At 44.0% G+C, this 18,268-nt stretch overlaps 1 protein-coding gene across 2 annotated transcripts in view; it reads left to right on the forward strand.

Moving 5' to 3' along the window:
• Positions 1-18,268, forward strand: part of TNIK (TRAF2 and NCK interacting kinase) — a 391,768-nt gene that overhangs the window by 304,609 nt on the left and 68,891 nt on the right. Inside the window, exons 13-15 of one of the 2 annotated variants that reach the window (XM_065943139.1) lie at positions 9,482-9,592; positions 10,567-10,653; positions 11,760-11,948. In XM_065943139.1, the coding sequence (XP_065799211.1) occupies positions 9,482-9,592; positions 10,567-10,653; positions 11,760-11,948 (387 nt within the window). The remainder of the gene's footprint in view (positions 1-9,481; positions 9,593-10,566; positions 10,654-11,759; positions 11,949-18,268) is intronic. The other variant, XM_065943140.1, reaches the window with a different exon arrangement.

Below are 18,268 nucleotides of genomic sequence, written 5' to 3' on the forward strand. Positions count from 1 at the left end.
AGGGCCGCTCTGAGAGCACCCCTCTTGTTGTTGCCTGGCCAGGGTCTGCCTCTACTGTTAACGTAGCTGGCCATCCTGGATGTCCAGTGCCAGCACACAGCCCACTCTCTTCCTTCTGGATGCTCCTCATCTTGCAGGCTCAGCTGTCACCTTGGAAGGTCTCCTTCCTAGCCAGGTGTCAGAGAACCTTCTCCTGGGGAAACTCTGCTTTCTGATGGATTCTCATCAGTCTTTCTTTCTGTCACTTCCAACACTGTGTAATTATGATCCCATCGTTGCCACCAGTGACTGCACCAGGTCTTACCTCCTACCAGTACCTAAACAGAACACCTGAAGAGGCAGAGATGTGGCGATGCTTGAATAGTAAGCTTCTGGGCCCCAGGGACACAGCTCTTTGGGAGGGACCCTGTTGCTAGAAAGAAAGAAACGGGACAGTCAAGGAAATAGTAACAAATTACCCCGGGGTACTTCACTGGCGGTCCAGTAGTTGAGACTTCGCCTTCCAATGCAGGGGGTACAGGTTCAATACCTGGTCAGGGAGGTGAGATCCCACATGCCTCGGGACCAAAAAGTCAAAACATAAGGCAGAAGCAATATCATAACAAATTCAATAAAGACTTTAAAAGTGGCCCACATCAAAAAGAAAAGAAAAGAAAGAAAAGTGAGAGAGAGGGTTTGCCTGGGTTTGAATCCTGGCTCTGCCACTTAATACTTTTGTGATATTGGGCAAGACATGACTTCTTTTTGCCTCAGTTTGCACCTTTATGTAGTTGTTTAGTCACTCAGTCATGTCCAACTCTTTGCAACCCCATGGACTGTAGCCCACCAGACTCAGTCCATGGAGTTCTCCAGGCAAGAATACTGAAGTGGGTTGCTATTTCCTCCTCCAGAGGATCTTCCCCACCCAAGGATCGAACCCAGATCTCTTGCATCTCCTGCATTGCAGGCATATTCTTTACCGCTGAGCCTCCAAGGAAGCCTTGCACATTTGTGAAATGGGACAGTAACAGTTTTGAGGGTTAAATGAGGTACTACGTGCAAAGCACTTAGAACAGTCCCTGGCACCAAGTAAGTACCTGAATGAATAATCAAAAAAAGAGTTGCCCATATAGGGGGTTGGTTTTCTTTCCCATCAACTATCTGCCTACTGTGGCTGCTCTGAGTCATCTCTCTTCCGGGTGAGGGCTCACAGCCCACTGTGGCCTGAGCAGGCAGGAGACAGGGATTGTTGCATTCCCACCCACAGGCCACAATCCCAGGCCCTCCTCCACCGGAAGAAAGCACTGTGAGCAAGAATAAGTCTCCCATTTCGGGCCCTGGAGTGTTAACTCGCTGGCACTGCTGAGAAGCGGCCTTTAATTCACTTAATCATGAGCTGTAGGCACCCTGACGAGGGCTGCGAGCCACAGCCGCGGCTGGGGGGCAGAGCAGCCCTTTCTTCCTGGACGCTGTTAGCATCGGCATGAAGATTGAACGCTTTCTAGCTGGGCTTTTGCCCTGTTATCTCACAAACTGAACAGAAATTCTGAAACAGCTGGGAGTCAGGCTGGCAAAGTGGATGCTTACTGCCTGGGGCGGGGCCTGCCCACGGCCTCTGCGTGCTCCTGCGTCACACAGGCGTGTCGTTCGGGCACGTGCTTTAGGACATGTAGAAATGAGTGCAGGAAACCCTACTTCCCGATGGAGCCCAGAATGGTTCCCGATTCTGATTTGCTTGCCATGTTTGCAGCTGTCTGGGTTTGTCTGCTTTGTCACCTAGGTCCTGTGATGGGAGGGTTTGCCTGGCCAGGGGAGGAAGTCGGGCTGCCATTTCTGGTCTGCAGCTTAAAATGCTACTAATATTTGAAATCCTTTTGCTTAGACTTCTTCCTACATTTTCAAGGAATAGGAAGGATATGTAATACGTAATAGTTACAGCATTTCACGTGTGGTCAGTTGCTTAAGTCATGTCCAGCTCTTTGCAACTCTATATAGACTATAGCCTGTCAAGCTCCTCTGTCCATGGGATTCTCCAAGCAAGAATACTGGAGTGGGTTGCCATACCCTTCTCTAGGGGATCTTCCCGAGCCTGGGATCAAACCTGCGTCTCCTGTGTCTTCTGCATGGCAGGCGGATTCTTTACTGCTGAGCCACTAGGGAAGCCCATAGCATTTCATACCGAGGGGTGGCCGGTGGTGGGAGAAACAGCACAGTTTAAGCAGTTTCCAGCCCTTGTTATAGCTAGGGCAACTTAGTGGGATGGTAGGCATTGCTTTTAAGCCACAGTGCGGAATGGACGTTACGGCAGCCTTGCGTTGTCCAGGGTCTTCATGGAATCTCTCTTAAATCTAGTTTGCATCTCTTGTGTTTCACAATCATTATTCTTAGTTGTTCCCAATCATACAACTATGACAAAATAGTTTCACAGAAAGTATTATATCATATGACGTGTAAATCCAATTGTTTTCGTTTCACTCTTGTTTTCTTCAGTCGTTGAGCAGTTTCAAAGACTCAGAGAGGTTGGGGAACATGAAGACCCTCAAAAGTGGTCTAAGCCAGTTCTTCTCTCAAAGCAAGAGTCCCTTTGGCAGTATTCATCACAGTCATTTAGCCTGTCTAGTGTATCATCTCTGCTTTTATTTTCAGAGTCTTGAAGTGGCCTCTTCTATTTTTGAACAACTCCTACTGTTAGAAAATGTATTCTGTTATTGATTCAAATCCTTGTGCTATCCCTGCATTAAAACAGATTATACCAAACAGAACTCAAATGCCTTCCACATCAGCCCCAGAAATGTTGAAGGCAATGGTAGTTGCCATCTTGCCCAAATATCACCAGTTCCTGCAACCTTTCTCCCTATGATATAATTTAGCACATTCACCAGCATCCCAGATGAGCAGCAGTGACCCTCTCTATAGACATTGTATTAATAAACTGGTGTATAATGGGCTTCTTTTCATAGGCTTCAATAGGAGAGTCTCATGTTAAGTCTTCAGAATGATGATTGCAGCAGAAATTTGAGAGTTACATCTGCACTTGACTTTTACACTAACCTACAGAGTCATAGGTACCCAGGATGTCCATCGGGCCATCTTGTTCCCCTATATGAAACCCAGGAAAACCCAAGTAGAGTTTCCCCAAAGAAACTGCAGCTCAAAGGTGATAGGAGCTCCTGAAATAATCATACTGACCAGCATCCAAAGAGGCAGTACCAGAATTCTTCATGAAGCCTTCTCGAAGCTCAATGTGCTTAGAACTTTGATTCTCCATTCTAATTCTACATGCTTAAAGACCAGTTTGGCACATATATGCTCATACGGTGTTTAGCCATGAGGCTGCCTACTGATCAAAAGCTGGCTGGGGAGTGAAAGGAAGAGTTTCATGTAGGCTGTTAATCTTCCAGGAAAGTTGTAAATGAGTAGGTTGGATGGTTTATCTTTAACAGTGTATAGTAGATATAAGATTTCCCTGGTGGCTCAGACAGTAAAGCATGTGCCTACAATGCGGGAGACCTGGGTTCGATCCCTGGGTCGGGAGTATCCTCTGGAGAAGGAAATGGCAATACACTCCAGTAATCTTGCCTGGAAAATCCCATGGACAGAGGAGTCTGGTAGGCTATAGTCCGTGAGTTGCAAAGAGTCGGACACAACTGAGCAACTTCACTCACTCACTCACTCAGTAGATATAAAAAGAAAAGAATCGGGTATATCTAGTTGACTAGTTTTCCCAATAGTTCTCTGATTGCTGTTTCTGTGAGGAAAAGATGGAAAATGGCCACTTGAGAAACCATTCATACAACCAACATCCTTCACTTTGCATATGTAGGTGTCTTCACCATAGATGTCTTTCAGATCCATAGAGGTAGCATCTCAAAGAGCCAGATGCAGAGTGTAGACCTAGCTTTGCACTACAAGCTGAGTGAGCTTGGGCAAGACATTGGCCTGCGTGTGCCTCAGTTTCCGTATCTGTCAAGTGGGGATAATGATGGTAGTATGTGCCTAAAAGGTTGTGGTGAGAACTAAATGAGTGACTATTAGTGAAGAGCTTAGGACAGTGCCTGGCATCATAGGAGGCTCTACAAAACCATTTGTTCTTACCATGATTAATTATTATTCTTTGTTGTGATTCCGATTACTTTTTTTATATATTGAATTTGGAGTTGGCAGACTACTTCACCATCACTCTCACAGCTGTCCTATAAAAAAAGGTTTGGAATCCCAGAGTCAGTTGCAAGGAATCAGGCCTTTTCCCCTGCAGTGGATGGTATGCAGTGGTCTTTCCAAAATGGCAACGTTCACAAATGTTGAAGTGGGCAAGTGGAATGCCCAGAAGCTTGATCCCTCTCCTCACAAATACTGCTCCTGCCCAGGTTTACACAGAACAATCCTATTTAAATGAGGGGGCATGTATGCCCTGCGGTCAACTCAAAAGACCACGCTGGAGCCTTTCATTTTGAGTGTCTTTGAACCGAGAGCCCTGTGTCGAGGGAATGGTTTGCGGTACTTCCCAAGGAGCCAGACTTGATCCTGCACTGGCTGCTCTGCTGTCCTCTGGAGGCCGCCTCTGGTCTTCCACAGTCAGTAGGGTCCCCTCTCACCACTTCCAGGGGGTCACCCAGGATGAAAAGAGTGGAGGTCTCCAAGATCAGGCAGAATTCTGCTTTGCCTCACTTCTCATTCTGAATTAGTCAGTTTTTGCTTTGCAGTGTAGCACATTCTTGCTTAGGCTCCTTGAATGAACAGACGTGTATGGTCGCCGAATCTGCCCCCTCATTGAAGATGTGGGTTAAGGTGATGCACTCAAGGCCATACAGCATTCACTCATTCATTAAACAAATAGTTACTGTGACTGGGTGGTCTGCAGTGTTTGCATTAATATCAGTGGTAGAGCAGGACTGGAATCTAGTCTTCCTATTTCTGATCCAGCATTCCTTCTCCCAAGTCCTGTGGCCTCTCATAACTACTCTCTTCCCCACAATGATCTGTCTCTTTGCAGCTATGGGATATTAATTCTCAAATGTGGATGTTACCTCTGAGTCCATATAATGGGAAATATGATACGTGTAAAAGATAGAAGGTCCCAAAACATGTACACAAAGGCATCGTGTTTTCCCCAAATCTACCAGAATGTCATAGGAATCAAACTCAGATTCGACCTGAACATTCAGTAAGTAGAAAAAAAGCAGTGAGATAGCCTACCTGGATTGGATACATCTCCAATGGATAGAGTATTCTTTCAGGTACTAGGGATCAGAAGATAGTAGGGTGTAGAGTGGAAAGGATGTGGAGTGAGACAGCCTTGGGCTTGCTTGGAGATGCCACCATTTTCCAGTTGTGTGACATGGAACAGTATATTTCTCTAAGCTTCAATTTGATTCCCTGAGTCTTACTCTCTTATTTTATTTTTCTTCCTTTCTCCAGGATGGAAAATAAATCCCATGCCAGTGGCCATCATGGGTGGCTCTTTTTAGAAAAGCATTCCAAGCCTTGCCTATACTCAGCATAAAAGAATTTTCTGGCCCAGGAGGGCATCAAAGGGTGAAGGAGTGGCCTGAGGTTCTGGGAGCCTTTTTTCTCTTGTTGCTTCATCTATAGTATGTAAGACAACAGACATCACTGGTATCAGACCCTTTATGGGATATAGCAGGAGGTAAAAACTGGAGTACATCAGAGACCCTGTCCACAATCTATATTGTGGAGTAGTTGAGACATCTCAAATAACCATAAGAAAAGGCACAGTGTGCTCTTAACTATAAGTATTGATAAGAATAGAAATTCCTCCCCAAATTAAGATGGTACTATTATTGTTGTTGTTTAGCTGCTCAGTCTTGTCCGACTCTTTGCACCTATGGACTGTAGCCCACCAGGCTCCTCTGTCTATAGGATTTCTCTGGAATACTGGAGTGGATTGCCATTTCCTTCTCCAAGGATTTTCCCGATCAGGGATCGAACCTGCATCTCCTGCATTGGTGTGCATGCGTGCTAAGTCATGCAGGCAGATTCTTTACCACTGGGCCACCAAATGGTACTGTACTGTGTCTTCTTTTGCCCTGAGTTTCATACTTGGTTCAGTTCAACAAAATCTCTGTACTGGCCAGGTGCCAGGCCCCTGGTGAGGGGCTGGGCAGTCCAGTGGGGATCAAACACAGGCCTTGCCCTCAATTGCTGCTTCCAGCAAGAGTCCTCAGATCTTTGTAAAGCTGTCTGCTGGAGGCCAGGGACTTGGTCTTTCTTGGACCTGTGTTGGTGTGTCCCCTCAAACCGTCCCACAGCCAGGAGGAGAGAGCGCAAACATTTTTCCTGGAAAGGCGCTAACATTGAGGCATGGCAGCTGGAATTGGCACAGTGCCTTCAGAAGGTTGGAGAAGTGATTTGTTTTTCCAGTCTCACCGCGGGAGCCAAAGCCCTGGCAGAGGCCTCCATGCCTTAGCGGTGACTGAGCCAGATGAGATCATTATTAATTATTAGTCACTTTCGAGTGTCTTTCTTAGAAACTACAGAGCATTCGGGAAGCTCAGGCCCTCCTGAGTTGCAATCAATACTGTGTACACCTTGCATAGGGACCTGAGTGGCGTGTCATTATCAAACAGTATCGATTCCTAAAAAGGGGGTTGGAAATGTACACATCCCTCACAGAAAAATCTGCTAAACCGTCAAAAGCCTTGATTATATTTTTTTCCTCAAGAAAGAGACTGATGGTAGGAGTAAAAAAAGCTTGAAATGTTAGCTAAATTAGGGCTGTTTCCTGCCAGGAGCCAGATCTGTACACATAATTATTTTATTCTCTGTGCTGGCATTGATTCACTTTGGTTAAGTGTTGGAAATATCTCTGTTTTGGGTCTTTAATCTGAATTATTCAGTCAGTTCATATGACGATGTTTTCTACTCCCATCCTCCTGTATTATTTTTCTGTAAAACAAATAATCACTTGTCTGGAATTTGACTCATTTCTATTCCCCAGCACATGCCTCATCCCTTCCCTAAACTTCTGTATCACACCATCTGCCATGCTCCTGGGCCAGAAATTCACTCACCACTCAGCCTCACACGCCCCACAGTCACCAAATTCTGCCCATTTTATTTTTGCCTAATTCTAATTTCTTCTTCTAAGTTGACATCTACTACAGTCCTTGCACTGACTGGAAATCCAGACAGTTTTTTAGTTTTTCTTCCTTTTGCCTATGTCTCAGCAGCGATAACAGACATGGACTCTCTGGCTGCCTTTGCTTAGCTCATGGGTGCCCTGGACCCATCGAATGGCCACACGTTGCATTCTCAGCTTCTGGTCCTGCCCATTTCGAGGCAGGTAGGAGCCCTTTTGAAAATGCAGATCTGGTCAAGACATTTGATGGCATGTACCTGTAGTCTTCCAGAAGCTCCCCATCACCTGCTGTCTAAGATGGACAAGTAACTCTTGTTCTGGAAATGATAGACATTGAGTCTCAAATGATCCTTGGAGGTTATTGGAAGAGAGTAGGTCTAGAGGATTGCATGTGCCAAGAAGGGGCTTCTTTGGGAAGCTTTGAATATCTGTCATTGGCTTAGCTGGGGCTGGAACAGAGTTTTTGTAGTAGAGAGCTATTTTCCAGGTATTTTAGAGCCAGCTCATCAATGTGATACAGTCACAGTCCATCTTATCTTGGATACTCATGTTTCTTCAGCCAAGTGCTCTTGAGACTGTTACAAGGGAAGAGCCTCTCTGGTCAGCCCCTCCAAACCCCATATTTGAGGAAGAAGAAATCCTAATGTCAGTACTGGGCTCCTACCCAAGGAGACTTTAGGTATTTCTCCAAAGGTGTGTGGTCAGGGAAAATACTTTGTAACGTATGTGTGTCCCACACATTGTGGGGTGTTTAGCATCCCTGGCTAAATGCCAGTCATGACCCCGCAGACACTGGAACAACCAGAAAATCTTCTATATGCCCCTGCACATGCCACATGCTCCAGGGATTGGGGAATGGTACCATCCCTGGCTGAGAAACCTTGGCTGCTGTCACTACTCCTAAGATGTTCTCTTTTACTGAGAGTATAATGAAGAGCTGGATTAATTATGATCTGTCAGTCCTGTTGCCTCTTCATCTTCTGTACTGATGGAGTTCAGACTGGAGTCATGTTGTCAGGCTTTCAAATCAAGCTTTACCATTTACTCAGTATGACCTTGCATATGAGTATGACCTTGAACAACTACTTAATCTCTCCATGCCTCTGTTTTCTCATTTAATGGGGGATAATAGTACTATAGTATCTATCTCAGAAAATTTTTGTGAAAATTAAATAAGATAAAGTAGGAAAGGTGCTTGCCACGGTGTCACTTTCAGAGGTATGGTGATTGTATGAGATGATGGTTCCTGAGCTCACAGTCTTACTTGAGTGACAAGTTGAAATTGACACTTACTTGTGAACACTCCAGAAAAGAAAGACAACATGGTGCATTAGAAGGGGGAATGGACCAGTCGGGAGTCTGGATTCTGTTGCACCCTCAGCCATCATTACTGTGTAGCCTTGGACATGTCATTTCACTTCTCTGGTTTTTACTGTCTTCATCTGTATATGCCCTGGTGGTTTCCTCACTAAATCAGTCATGCCCAACTTTTACAACCCCATGGACTGTATCCCGCCAAGCTCCTCTCTCCATGGAATTTTCCAGGCAAGAATGCTGGAGTGGGTTGCCATCCCCTTCTCCAGGGAATCTTCCCAACCCAAGAACTGAACGCAGGTCTCCTGCATAACAGGCAGTTTCTTTACCATCGGAGCCATCAGCGAAGCCGCATTTATGCCCTGCTGCTGTGTCACTTCAGTCGTGTTCGACTCTGTGCGACCCCATAGACGGCAGCCCACCAGGCTCTGCCGTCCCTGGGATTCTCCAGGCAAGAGTACTGGAGTGGGGTTGCCATTGCCTTCTCCGTTTATGCCCTACAAGGTGTGAAAAACATTGAATAGCATTTGTATTGTGAATGTGCTTTAAAGTCTATAGAATCTCACAGCTTGATGACATATAATTACTAATTATACATCAGTGGTGGCGTTGTTTAGCTGCTAAGTCATATCTGACTCTTAGTGACCCCATGGACAGCAGCCCACCTGCCTCCTCTGTCCATTGGATTTCCCAGCCAAGAATACCGGAGTGGCTTGCCATTTTCTTCTCCAGGGGGTCTTCCCCACCCAGGGATTGAACCCACGTCTCCTGCATTGACGGGCAGATTCTTTACCACTGAGTCACCAGGAAAGCTATCCATCTGTGTTACCCACCCCTGATTTGAAAACCCCCATCAGCCAACTGGGGGGAAGCTCTGAACGGGAACTCCTTGGGAGACGGATAAACCTGGGGAGCTCACCTGTGTGATAAATACTGAATTGCTGTCACCCCATCCTGACCCGTGTGTCCCCAAACAGCACAGGTGCGAGGCCCCCAGGCGTGCAGGCATCTCGTGGACAGTCAGTCCTGTCCACAGCTCTGCAGCTCTCTCTGCTGATTTCCTTCATGGCCGTCTGCTTTTCCCCCCAGCAACAAAGGCGAGAGAAGGAGCTGCGGAAACAGCAAGAGAGGGAGCAGCGCAGGCACTATGAGGAGCAGATGCGCCGGGAAGAGGAGAGGAGGCGCGCAGAGCACGAGCAGGTACTGCGGGGACCTGGGAGCCCTGCCGACGGCCCCCGTGAACACCAGCGCCAGCCGCCTCGGGTCACCTTCTCTTAGGTCTGCTCGGGTTAAGCCGGTTTTTACTCTTGCTCCAGCAACTATTCTCACCTATTCAAGAAGTCAAATGCACAACCTGGGCAAAGCCTGCTCATTCAACCTGGCTTCCTCCCCAAGCCGAAGTCCCCTGACACCTTGATTTCATGCTTCTCCCAGGCCAGGGCACCTGCTTTGAGAGTGGCACTGAGACATGATAAATGAGCCAAGTCCTCCTCTTTCATCGCTTCGGAAGCGCTTTCCTACTCACGCTGCTCTGGTCTCCATGACTCTGAGCCATCGATGCAGGCCCTTTCTTTCTGTTAATTATGTTCGGACAGCGCAGTGAAACTGCAGGATGGTTCCTTTACAAAAACAGTTCACGACGGCATTCAGCCATTATTTTATCCCCACTGCTTACAACGAGCAGCCTCTGAACTGTACAGCCTTGTTAATTTCAGGTAACCCGTAAAGAGGGAGCCTATAATGAAAAGTTTTAAAATAATCTGGGTTCTCAGGACTTCCCACTGGTTAAGACTCCATGCTGCTGCTGCAGGGGTCACAGGTTCGAGCCCTGGTCTGGGAACTAAGATGCCAAATGGCCAAAAAATAAAAAAATATATGGATAATACTTTAACCACAGCACCAGCAAAAGCTGGGTTCTCAAAACCAGATCATCACAGCAAAGCATTGAGCTGTCTCCATCCGCTGCTGTTGTGCCTTTGACTGCTCTGCCGTGCTTTTGCTGTGGTGCAGGGTATCTTTCCTGTTTAGTGAAGAGGTGTTGGGGTATTTTTTTTCCCTCCTTTCTTCCACACTTCACTTGGCAGTTTCTTCTCACCTTTGAAATTACCGGTTCTTTCTCTCTCCCTCTCCCTCTCGTTGTGTTCCTCTGCATTCTCTGCTGCCTGCCTCTCCAGGAGTACATCAGGCGACAGCTGGAGGAAGAGCAGAGGCAGTTAGAGATCTTACAGCAGCAGCTACTGCATGAGCAAGCTCTCCTTCTGGTAATGGGACGCCACGCCCGCTGGTCCGCTCCGTGTCCATCTCGTGTGTGTGTGTGTGTGTGTGTGTGTGTGTGTGTGTGTGTGTGTGGTCTCTAACGTGCCAGTCAGGAAACGGGCATCCACCCAGCCTCCTGGACCTGGAAAATCTTCTAAAACTTAATGAGTTTCCTGACCCAGGGTGCCGAGTCACAACTTTGAATATACTTGTTGCACATTCTTTATTAACACCAGCCATTTGCAAAACTTCAGCGTGAATCCAGTCTTAGTACAAGTTCAGGCTGTTTCTGAGACCCACTGTGTTTATTGCAGAGTAATGTTCGCAGTCATTTGCAACACGCTGGAGTACAATCACAGCAGAGTATCCCTCATCCGTAGGAAACCACTCAGCTCTGGAGTCATATTTCATTTGCAGACTATTAGTTTTACTCTCACGATGGGAACATTTTGTGTTCCCTGCTCAGGCAGCTTCCACTTGAAGTGTTTTTTGGGTTTTTGTTTGTTTTCTTTTGTTTTGTTTTTAGCCTTATTGCACTGCTCTCCAAATGAGCTGCTTGGTGTATCTTTTTTTTTAAACGTAACTTTTTATTCAGTGGCACTGTGATTTGTTTTTTTCAGCCTGTACATGTTTTTGCTAATGGTTTCTGTTGGCCCAAGTTTTGTCAAAATGAAAGATGATTTAGGCAGTATCTTTAGGTTCTTATTTTGTTTTGTAAATTGTACATGTTTGAATAGTTTAATGACTAAACCAGGAAGTGGATAGTTCCTTACAGGGATTGTGCGCTGACCATCAAAATGTCCTCGTTGTTGCCATTTTCTTGGTTACAATTCATCGAGGACAAGTCACTTTGTGAAGGGCGCTGTTCTGTAGGGGTTGCCATTAAAACAGTAGTGTTTTCATTAAATGCCACATTCTCTGCAGATGCTAACCAGAGGCTGTACCTTATCTCCATGGCACATCCCTGTGTCCTCTTGTGGTTTTGTTGGTATTAAGGTCCTTTGTTATTTGTCATCTCTTTTGCTTCCATTGCATGCTTCCCTGGTACTGGCCAATGGTTTCCCTATGGTAATGTAGCCTTTTCTTTCTTCTCCTTTCCTGATCTGGACAGGAATATAAGCGCAAGCAGTTGGAAGAACAGAGACAAGCAGAAAGGCTACAGAGACAGCTAAAGCAAGAGAGAGACTACTTGGTTTCTCTTCAGCACCAGCGGCAGGAGCAGAGACCTGTGGAGAAGAAGCCGCTGTATCATTACAAAGAGGGGATGAGTCCTAGTGAGAAACCAGCGTGGGCCAAGGAGGTAAGTAAGCGCAGCCTGTGCCTACGCTGCCTTGAGCATACGGGCCATAATGAGTTTCTCCTGTAGAAACAGAAAGTTAAACTACAAAGCTGGAAAATAACTTTTGTGAGACACACATGCTTTGTTTTGGGAAGAATCATAACCTCATTTCTACACCTCAATCCATCTGTGGTTCTTTTTTGTAAGTAACAGCAGGAAGCAGAAAATCTTTTCCTGTATTAGAATCCAATTGAGTTTGTGGCTGGAGGATTTTTAGTGGAAGAATGTGATTTAAGACTTAAGGAGTTTTAGGTAGGATCATTTCCTATCCGTACCTAGACCCTGAAACTGATCATTAGTATTGTCACTAATATCCTATTCTTTTGTGGTACCAGTGAAGACACAGTTGGTCCCAGACTTGTGGTTGTGGTTCACTTACAGGGTTGGAGGTCATTTATATTTTTTACAAATACTTTCATGGGAATGATCCTTCATCTGCTCAACTGCTAGACTAAAGAAGGGTTAAGGTTAGCACCTAATGATTTCCTTTATTTTCCTGTAAGCATAACTAGTCATTCAAGAGTGATTTATATTACTTTATGTTTTGTCCTAGTATCTTCAGATATTTATAGCTAGAGCTTATTTCAAGTTATCTAGACTACAATATTACTAGAACTGGATTTCTTAACATAAGACCCTATTTTTATATGTTTTTTTTTATTTTCTGTTCTATCTTACCCATCTATAGAAAACACTTGAAATTATGTTGTCCTAATATAAAAAATGGTTGTGTATGAGGAGTAGAAACTACAGAGTCTTTTCTTTAAACTTTTTGTTTACATCCTTTATGATTGTGTACTATTTTTTATATAACTGGTAACTTTTTTCTTTTAAAACTTAAAACCTAAATCTGTAGAGAAAATCATTCAGTTCAATATACAGAACATTTTTGATCACGTTCCCTTAAAGTCTGTAACTGTGATTTGTATTTACCTATGTGTCTGTAAGAATTGCCTCTTTCCCCCAGGCCAGTAATTCAGTTTTGTGATCCTACCCGCAGGTATAGCACCAACCCCTTAACAACTCATCTGTTCTTCCAGTGAAGCAGAATCACTGCTGTTAAACGGCAGCTGACATTTCTCCTGGCTAGCAAAGATGTACTGCTTTCCTCCATTGCTAAACCATGCCAAGCTGAAACCCTCAGCTAAGGCAGATTCATAGCTCCTGATCATGGCAGATGTTCAGAAGGCTGAAAAACTAGCCTCTACTAAGTTAATACCAGTAGCACATACAGAAATTAATGATTCCAGATCAGGACTCCTGTTTGAGCATCACTCATGGAAGAAAGTTGCAACAGCTTATCCTATTAGACTTGGTCTTGAAGATCAACTGAAGCCTCAGGGAGCTTCAAGGACCACAGTGAGATCAACAAAGCGATCTCTCCCCCAAGGATGTATCCCACCTCGAGAGTCAGGACCCCAAGTCATTTGTCCTTTCCCAACATCTCCAAAGTGATGAGCCCCCAGTGTATATTACTGCAAGTAAGAAGGGCCTAGAGACCCACGTGGACCTCAGGGCATGAACTCATGCATCCATACAGGTAGCTCGTCTCCTCCAAGAAGTGCTGCATCGCTAAATGACCTCTCTTGGTTGCATGACCACCTGTCCTTCAGAGCTCCCAGCCCCAAGCATAAGTTTAGGAAAGGGACACCTACAGATCCCTCCAGACACCACCTGGAGAGGACTGAGATGCCTTGTAAAGCATACCAGAATCTGCTTTCCCCTGGGCAGCTCCCTCATACACAAATGTACCAGGAAAGGGGGAGAAATGTGAAGCAGTTTCCACTTCCTTCCTTTCACCGCTACTCAGCATATTCTTGTTTTCACTTAAACATTTTAACTTCACTGCTTTCTAGTTGCCATCTGTCCTCATCATTAAATTGGCTGGCCTGTCCTCTCTATTCAGAACTAATTCAGGGGCACCAAGCTTTCAGGGGCCATGGCATTCCTGGGGGTGCATCTCTGCAGATATCATTGAGGAAGTTTTCTAGACCTCCTGATTCCCCTGTGCTTCTCGGCCAAGCTCCTAGTGTAAAGAAAAGTTAGATAATGGGCGTGCAAACAGCATGGCTGTGTCATCAGGTCCTCTCAGTGTGAGGTTCCCAGGCCATCCTGAGTCTGGGCCACCTCTGGTGGGTGACATCTTCCAAGGTCTCTGGCTTCCTGATAGCTGGTATTCTTTTGGGCTTCATGCACTTTTGGACATGTGTGTGTGTGCCTGTGTGCTCACTCGTGTCCAACTCTTTGCAGTCCCATGGACTGTAGCCCACCAGGCTCCTCTGTCCGTGGGATTTCCCAGGCAAGAATACTGGAGTGGGTTGCCATTTCCTACTCCAGAGGATCTTCCCAACCCAGGGATCGAACCAGCATCTTTTCCGTCTCCTGCATTGACAGTCAGATCCTTTACCATTAGGGTCACCTTCTTTTCGGATTTTATATTTAATCCTATCTTCCTGGGTGTGGTTAATATAATTCAACTTCCAACTAACCACCTATCTCTTCATAAAGCAGTTCCCAAGTCTTTGAGTGGTGTGTTCCTATTTTAGAAGAAAGAGGAAACATTTAAATGATAGAATGAATGACAGTGCTAAATTGGGGATGGTAGCAACTGGTATACAAGTAAAAACAAATGATTGTCTGCCTGAGTTTGATTCATCATTTTTTTAACACCCACTTCCTAAAATGGGAATCAAAATGACTGTAAGGATCCTTATTGTCTTGATCTTTCAGTGCTTCTATCAGCAATGTATGAACTTTTCTTCTAGAGCTTTATTTACAGATTTCTTTTCTTTCTTATAGTAGGGAGGTAGGTGAAGTTGAAAGTAGCCGAACAGTAATATACATTTCAAGACTTTATGTATGGACAGAATTTCTAGCTCAGCAGTGTTTTAATTATCAACCAATAAAAAGAACCCAGGTTAAACTCTCCTTTGGAGGTATAAAAAGAGGTACCATTTTCTTTTCCAAATGCCAGGATATAAATTTGAAAATATCCTCACCAGGGATGAGGCAGCAGTAATGTCATGGTCTCCTGTGATAGAGGCTCTGAGCTTTTTTGTACCATACGCCTTTGAAGACACCAGCCAGCCGTCTTCCACTTAGAGCTGCCTCTTTTGTAATCTGCTCCTGTATTTGTTTTTAACCCACCTCTATACCTTCTGGGCTTCCCTGGTAGCTCAGTAGGTAAAGAATCTGCCTGCAATGCAGGAGACCCAGGTTCAATCCCTGGGTCTGGAAGATCCCCTGGAGAAGAAAATGGCAACCCACTCCAGTATTCTTGCCTGGAGAATCCCATGGACAGAGGAGCCTGGCAGGCTACAGTCAATGGAGTCCCAAGAGTCGGACAGGACTTAGCAGCTAAAACACCACCACACCTTCTCATCATCCTGAGTTTTCCTTCTTTGATTACTTTTCCATCCACTTATTTCTCTTCTTTATAGCAAATCGACATTTTTTTCATTAGCAGTGTAATGTTGTTACAATGGTTCATCCTTCATGTCTTTGTTCCGTCATTTTGTAAAACATAAGTCATCATCATGTTTCTCATTTCCTTTCTTATTAATTTGTCAGATGTAGTGAGAACAAATAGAAACACTAGATTGTTGGCAAATCTTGTTGAACTCTTCTCTCTATCCTTTTCCTGAGTATTCTCATTGTCCTAAAGGTGACATTAGCTTTGATTTTCAGATTTCAGCCAGAAAGGAACACTAATGTCTCCATTAAAAGGAGAAGTAGGGGACATTCTCGCTCCTTTCAAATTCTCTGCCATTTTAGTCAGATTTGTTCTGTAAAAACATCAATATGATATACTATTAAACATCAGCAAAATTTAAAGATTCCCCCCCACACACACACTGGCTCTTTCTGAAAGATGGATACTCCTTTTCTTTTAATCCTCTTTTCTTTGTACAGATTCCTGTACAAAGAAATGTACCTATAATGGTACCGATTCCTGTTTCTTATAATGGCTGTGATTATCGGGGCCTGACAATATATTTTTTTTTAATTTTCACCAACACACAAGCAGCAACAGAATGTTCTATCTATGAGTATTGCATGAGATGGCATTTTCGTTTTTTTTTTAACACTTCATCATGTTCTTTCTCTGTGATACATGCCAGTCATCTGGTCATAGTTTTATTTAGCAAATGATGGGCCAAGATGTCTCTTTATATTCCATCAGTTCACTGGGCTTTGAAATCCCCATAGATAAGAACTCCTTCTCCACCTGTTTTCTCTGCTCTACACTGATACTTTTTTTCCTTTTTGAGTTATTTTATATGAGCTCTCATATAACTATTTTGAGAGCTTATATCTCTGTTCCCATCTTTCCTTAGTTTCTGTTTATCTCTCTGAAGATTTAGTGTGAAACAGACCTGGCAGGAAAAAGGAAAGAGCTCCTTTGAGTTCTTATTCTTCCACTTCCAGGCTGTGTGACCTTGAAGTGTCCTAGCCTTTCTGGGGTATAGCCTACCCATCTGTACTTTCTCCCTCAAAGTTGGGAGGATCCTGGGCAATAATGTATGTGAATGTGCCATAGAAACTGTAGGCACTCTACAACTGCAAATGAAGTAGTCAACATATTTCTCTTTTGCTCCAAAGGCTATTGTTGCCCACAAGGAATAAGTGTTTTGCCTCTGTTGTTTCTGGTTGGGATTTCACATGAGCAGTTCACATGCATCTCCCATCTCCTCCACTTATCTCTCTCCAGTGATGGATACACACTTTTTAATTTCCCATCTCAGCCTGCTAAAGATTGGCCTCCTTACTTTTAAGCTGTCCATTCACATGAGGATCTATACTTTCCTTGTGCAATCATTGGTTAGATTTTGGTAAAGTACTCCAGGGCCTTATCTTTGACAAGACTACATTTTAAGCATTCCCTAGGAATGAGGGCAGGAGGAGAAGGACATGACAGGATGAAATAGTTGGATGGCATCACTGACTCAGTGGACATGAATTTGAGCAAACTCAGCAAGGAATGAGTGTTTCCTCTGCCCTCCAGGGTGCCCCAGAGAAGGGATAGCCCCAGTCTTGCTCAGTGACCATCTGCCCATGTGGTTTTGCCAGAAGACAGCATGACTCACCTCTTCACGTGCCCAGAGAGTGCAGGATCAGAATACCTAATGAGGACTTAAAGGTCATTGAACTTCTTTCTCTTCCTCCAGCACTGCCAGTAAAGACAAAAATCAAATGTTTTGTCCAGTTGGCATGGGGGAAATTTCCCATACAGTTGTGTTCAATTCACCATATACTAGCTCTTAAGTAGGCCTTCCAAGACCTACATAGACTCCCACAGACCCTACAGTCATATATTTAATAAAGTGTTATTAAAATGCACCCATATGACAGTAAATATATTTTGTTGTCAACATTTTAAAAACTACTTCCATGATTTTGTTTTGAAATCTCTCAGCAGATAACATTTCTTATTGCTCCATGAGACATTAGAAGCTATAAATTGTTTTCAAATGTACAAAACAATTTAACAGTTGACATTGATGTAATGTTTATACTTGTATACATGTTTCAACATAGTTACTTGTTTTGAAAATTTTTTTAAATTTTGTAATCAACACATTTATTTTCAGGTCTGCTGTATTTGTGCTATGTTTATATATCTCAGAGGGCTTAGATGTCCTTCCTTTGTTACCCAGTGGATAACACAGTCCTGCCTGGAGTGGAATCTTATTTCTGAGACCACAGTTATTTTTTATTTTTCCCTGTAATGCTGTAATAAATAGTATAGCATTTCTGCAGAAGTGATTCAAACCTATTCAAAGTTATTTTAGTTTTGATGGTAAAATGATTCTTTTAATAAGAAAAAAGCCTGATTCTATGGTAAAATTGATCTTTCTCTTCTAATATAGTTCTCTATATTTATTGATAATCCCATCAAGTATGAACTCCTTTGTAACAGATGTCTTCTGTTGTTATGGAATGGCATCTTGACATTCTTTGTACAGTGCTACTAAAACACTTTTTTGGTGGTACTTAAGATATTTTACATCTTCTTGGTAGCAGGAGGTTGAAGCGAAGACTCATGTTTTTTTTAAATCATATAATAAAAGGAAGCTTGAAATATATCTCCACTGAAACCCAGTTTTTAATCACATATATTCTTAATCTGGGGGAGAACACCTTTTTTGTCTCACTCAGTGTTCAGTTAGTAAACATAAGGTGTGATGAATCAGGAGACAGACCTTTGTCGGTCTGAAACTGTTACTAGGATGTTTGATTTGTATCTTTATTCCAGTATTCATGCTGTTCCTTTGGTGCAA

Source organism: Muntiacus reevesi, chromosome 8 (assembly GCF_963930625.1).
Source record: "Muntiacus reevesi chromosome 8, mMunRee1.1, whole genome shotgun sequence".
Classification (NCBI taxonomy): Eukaryota; Metazoa; Chordata; class Mammalia; order Artiodactyla; family Cervidae; genus Muntiacus; species Muntiacus reevesi.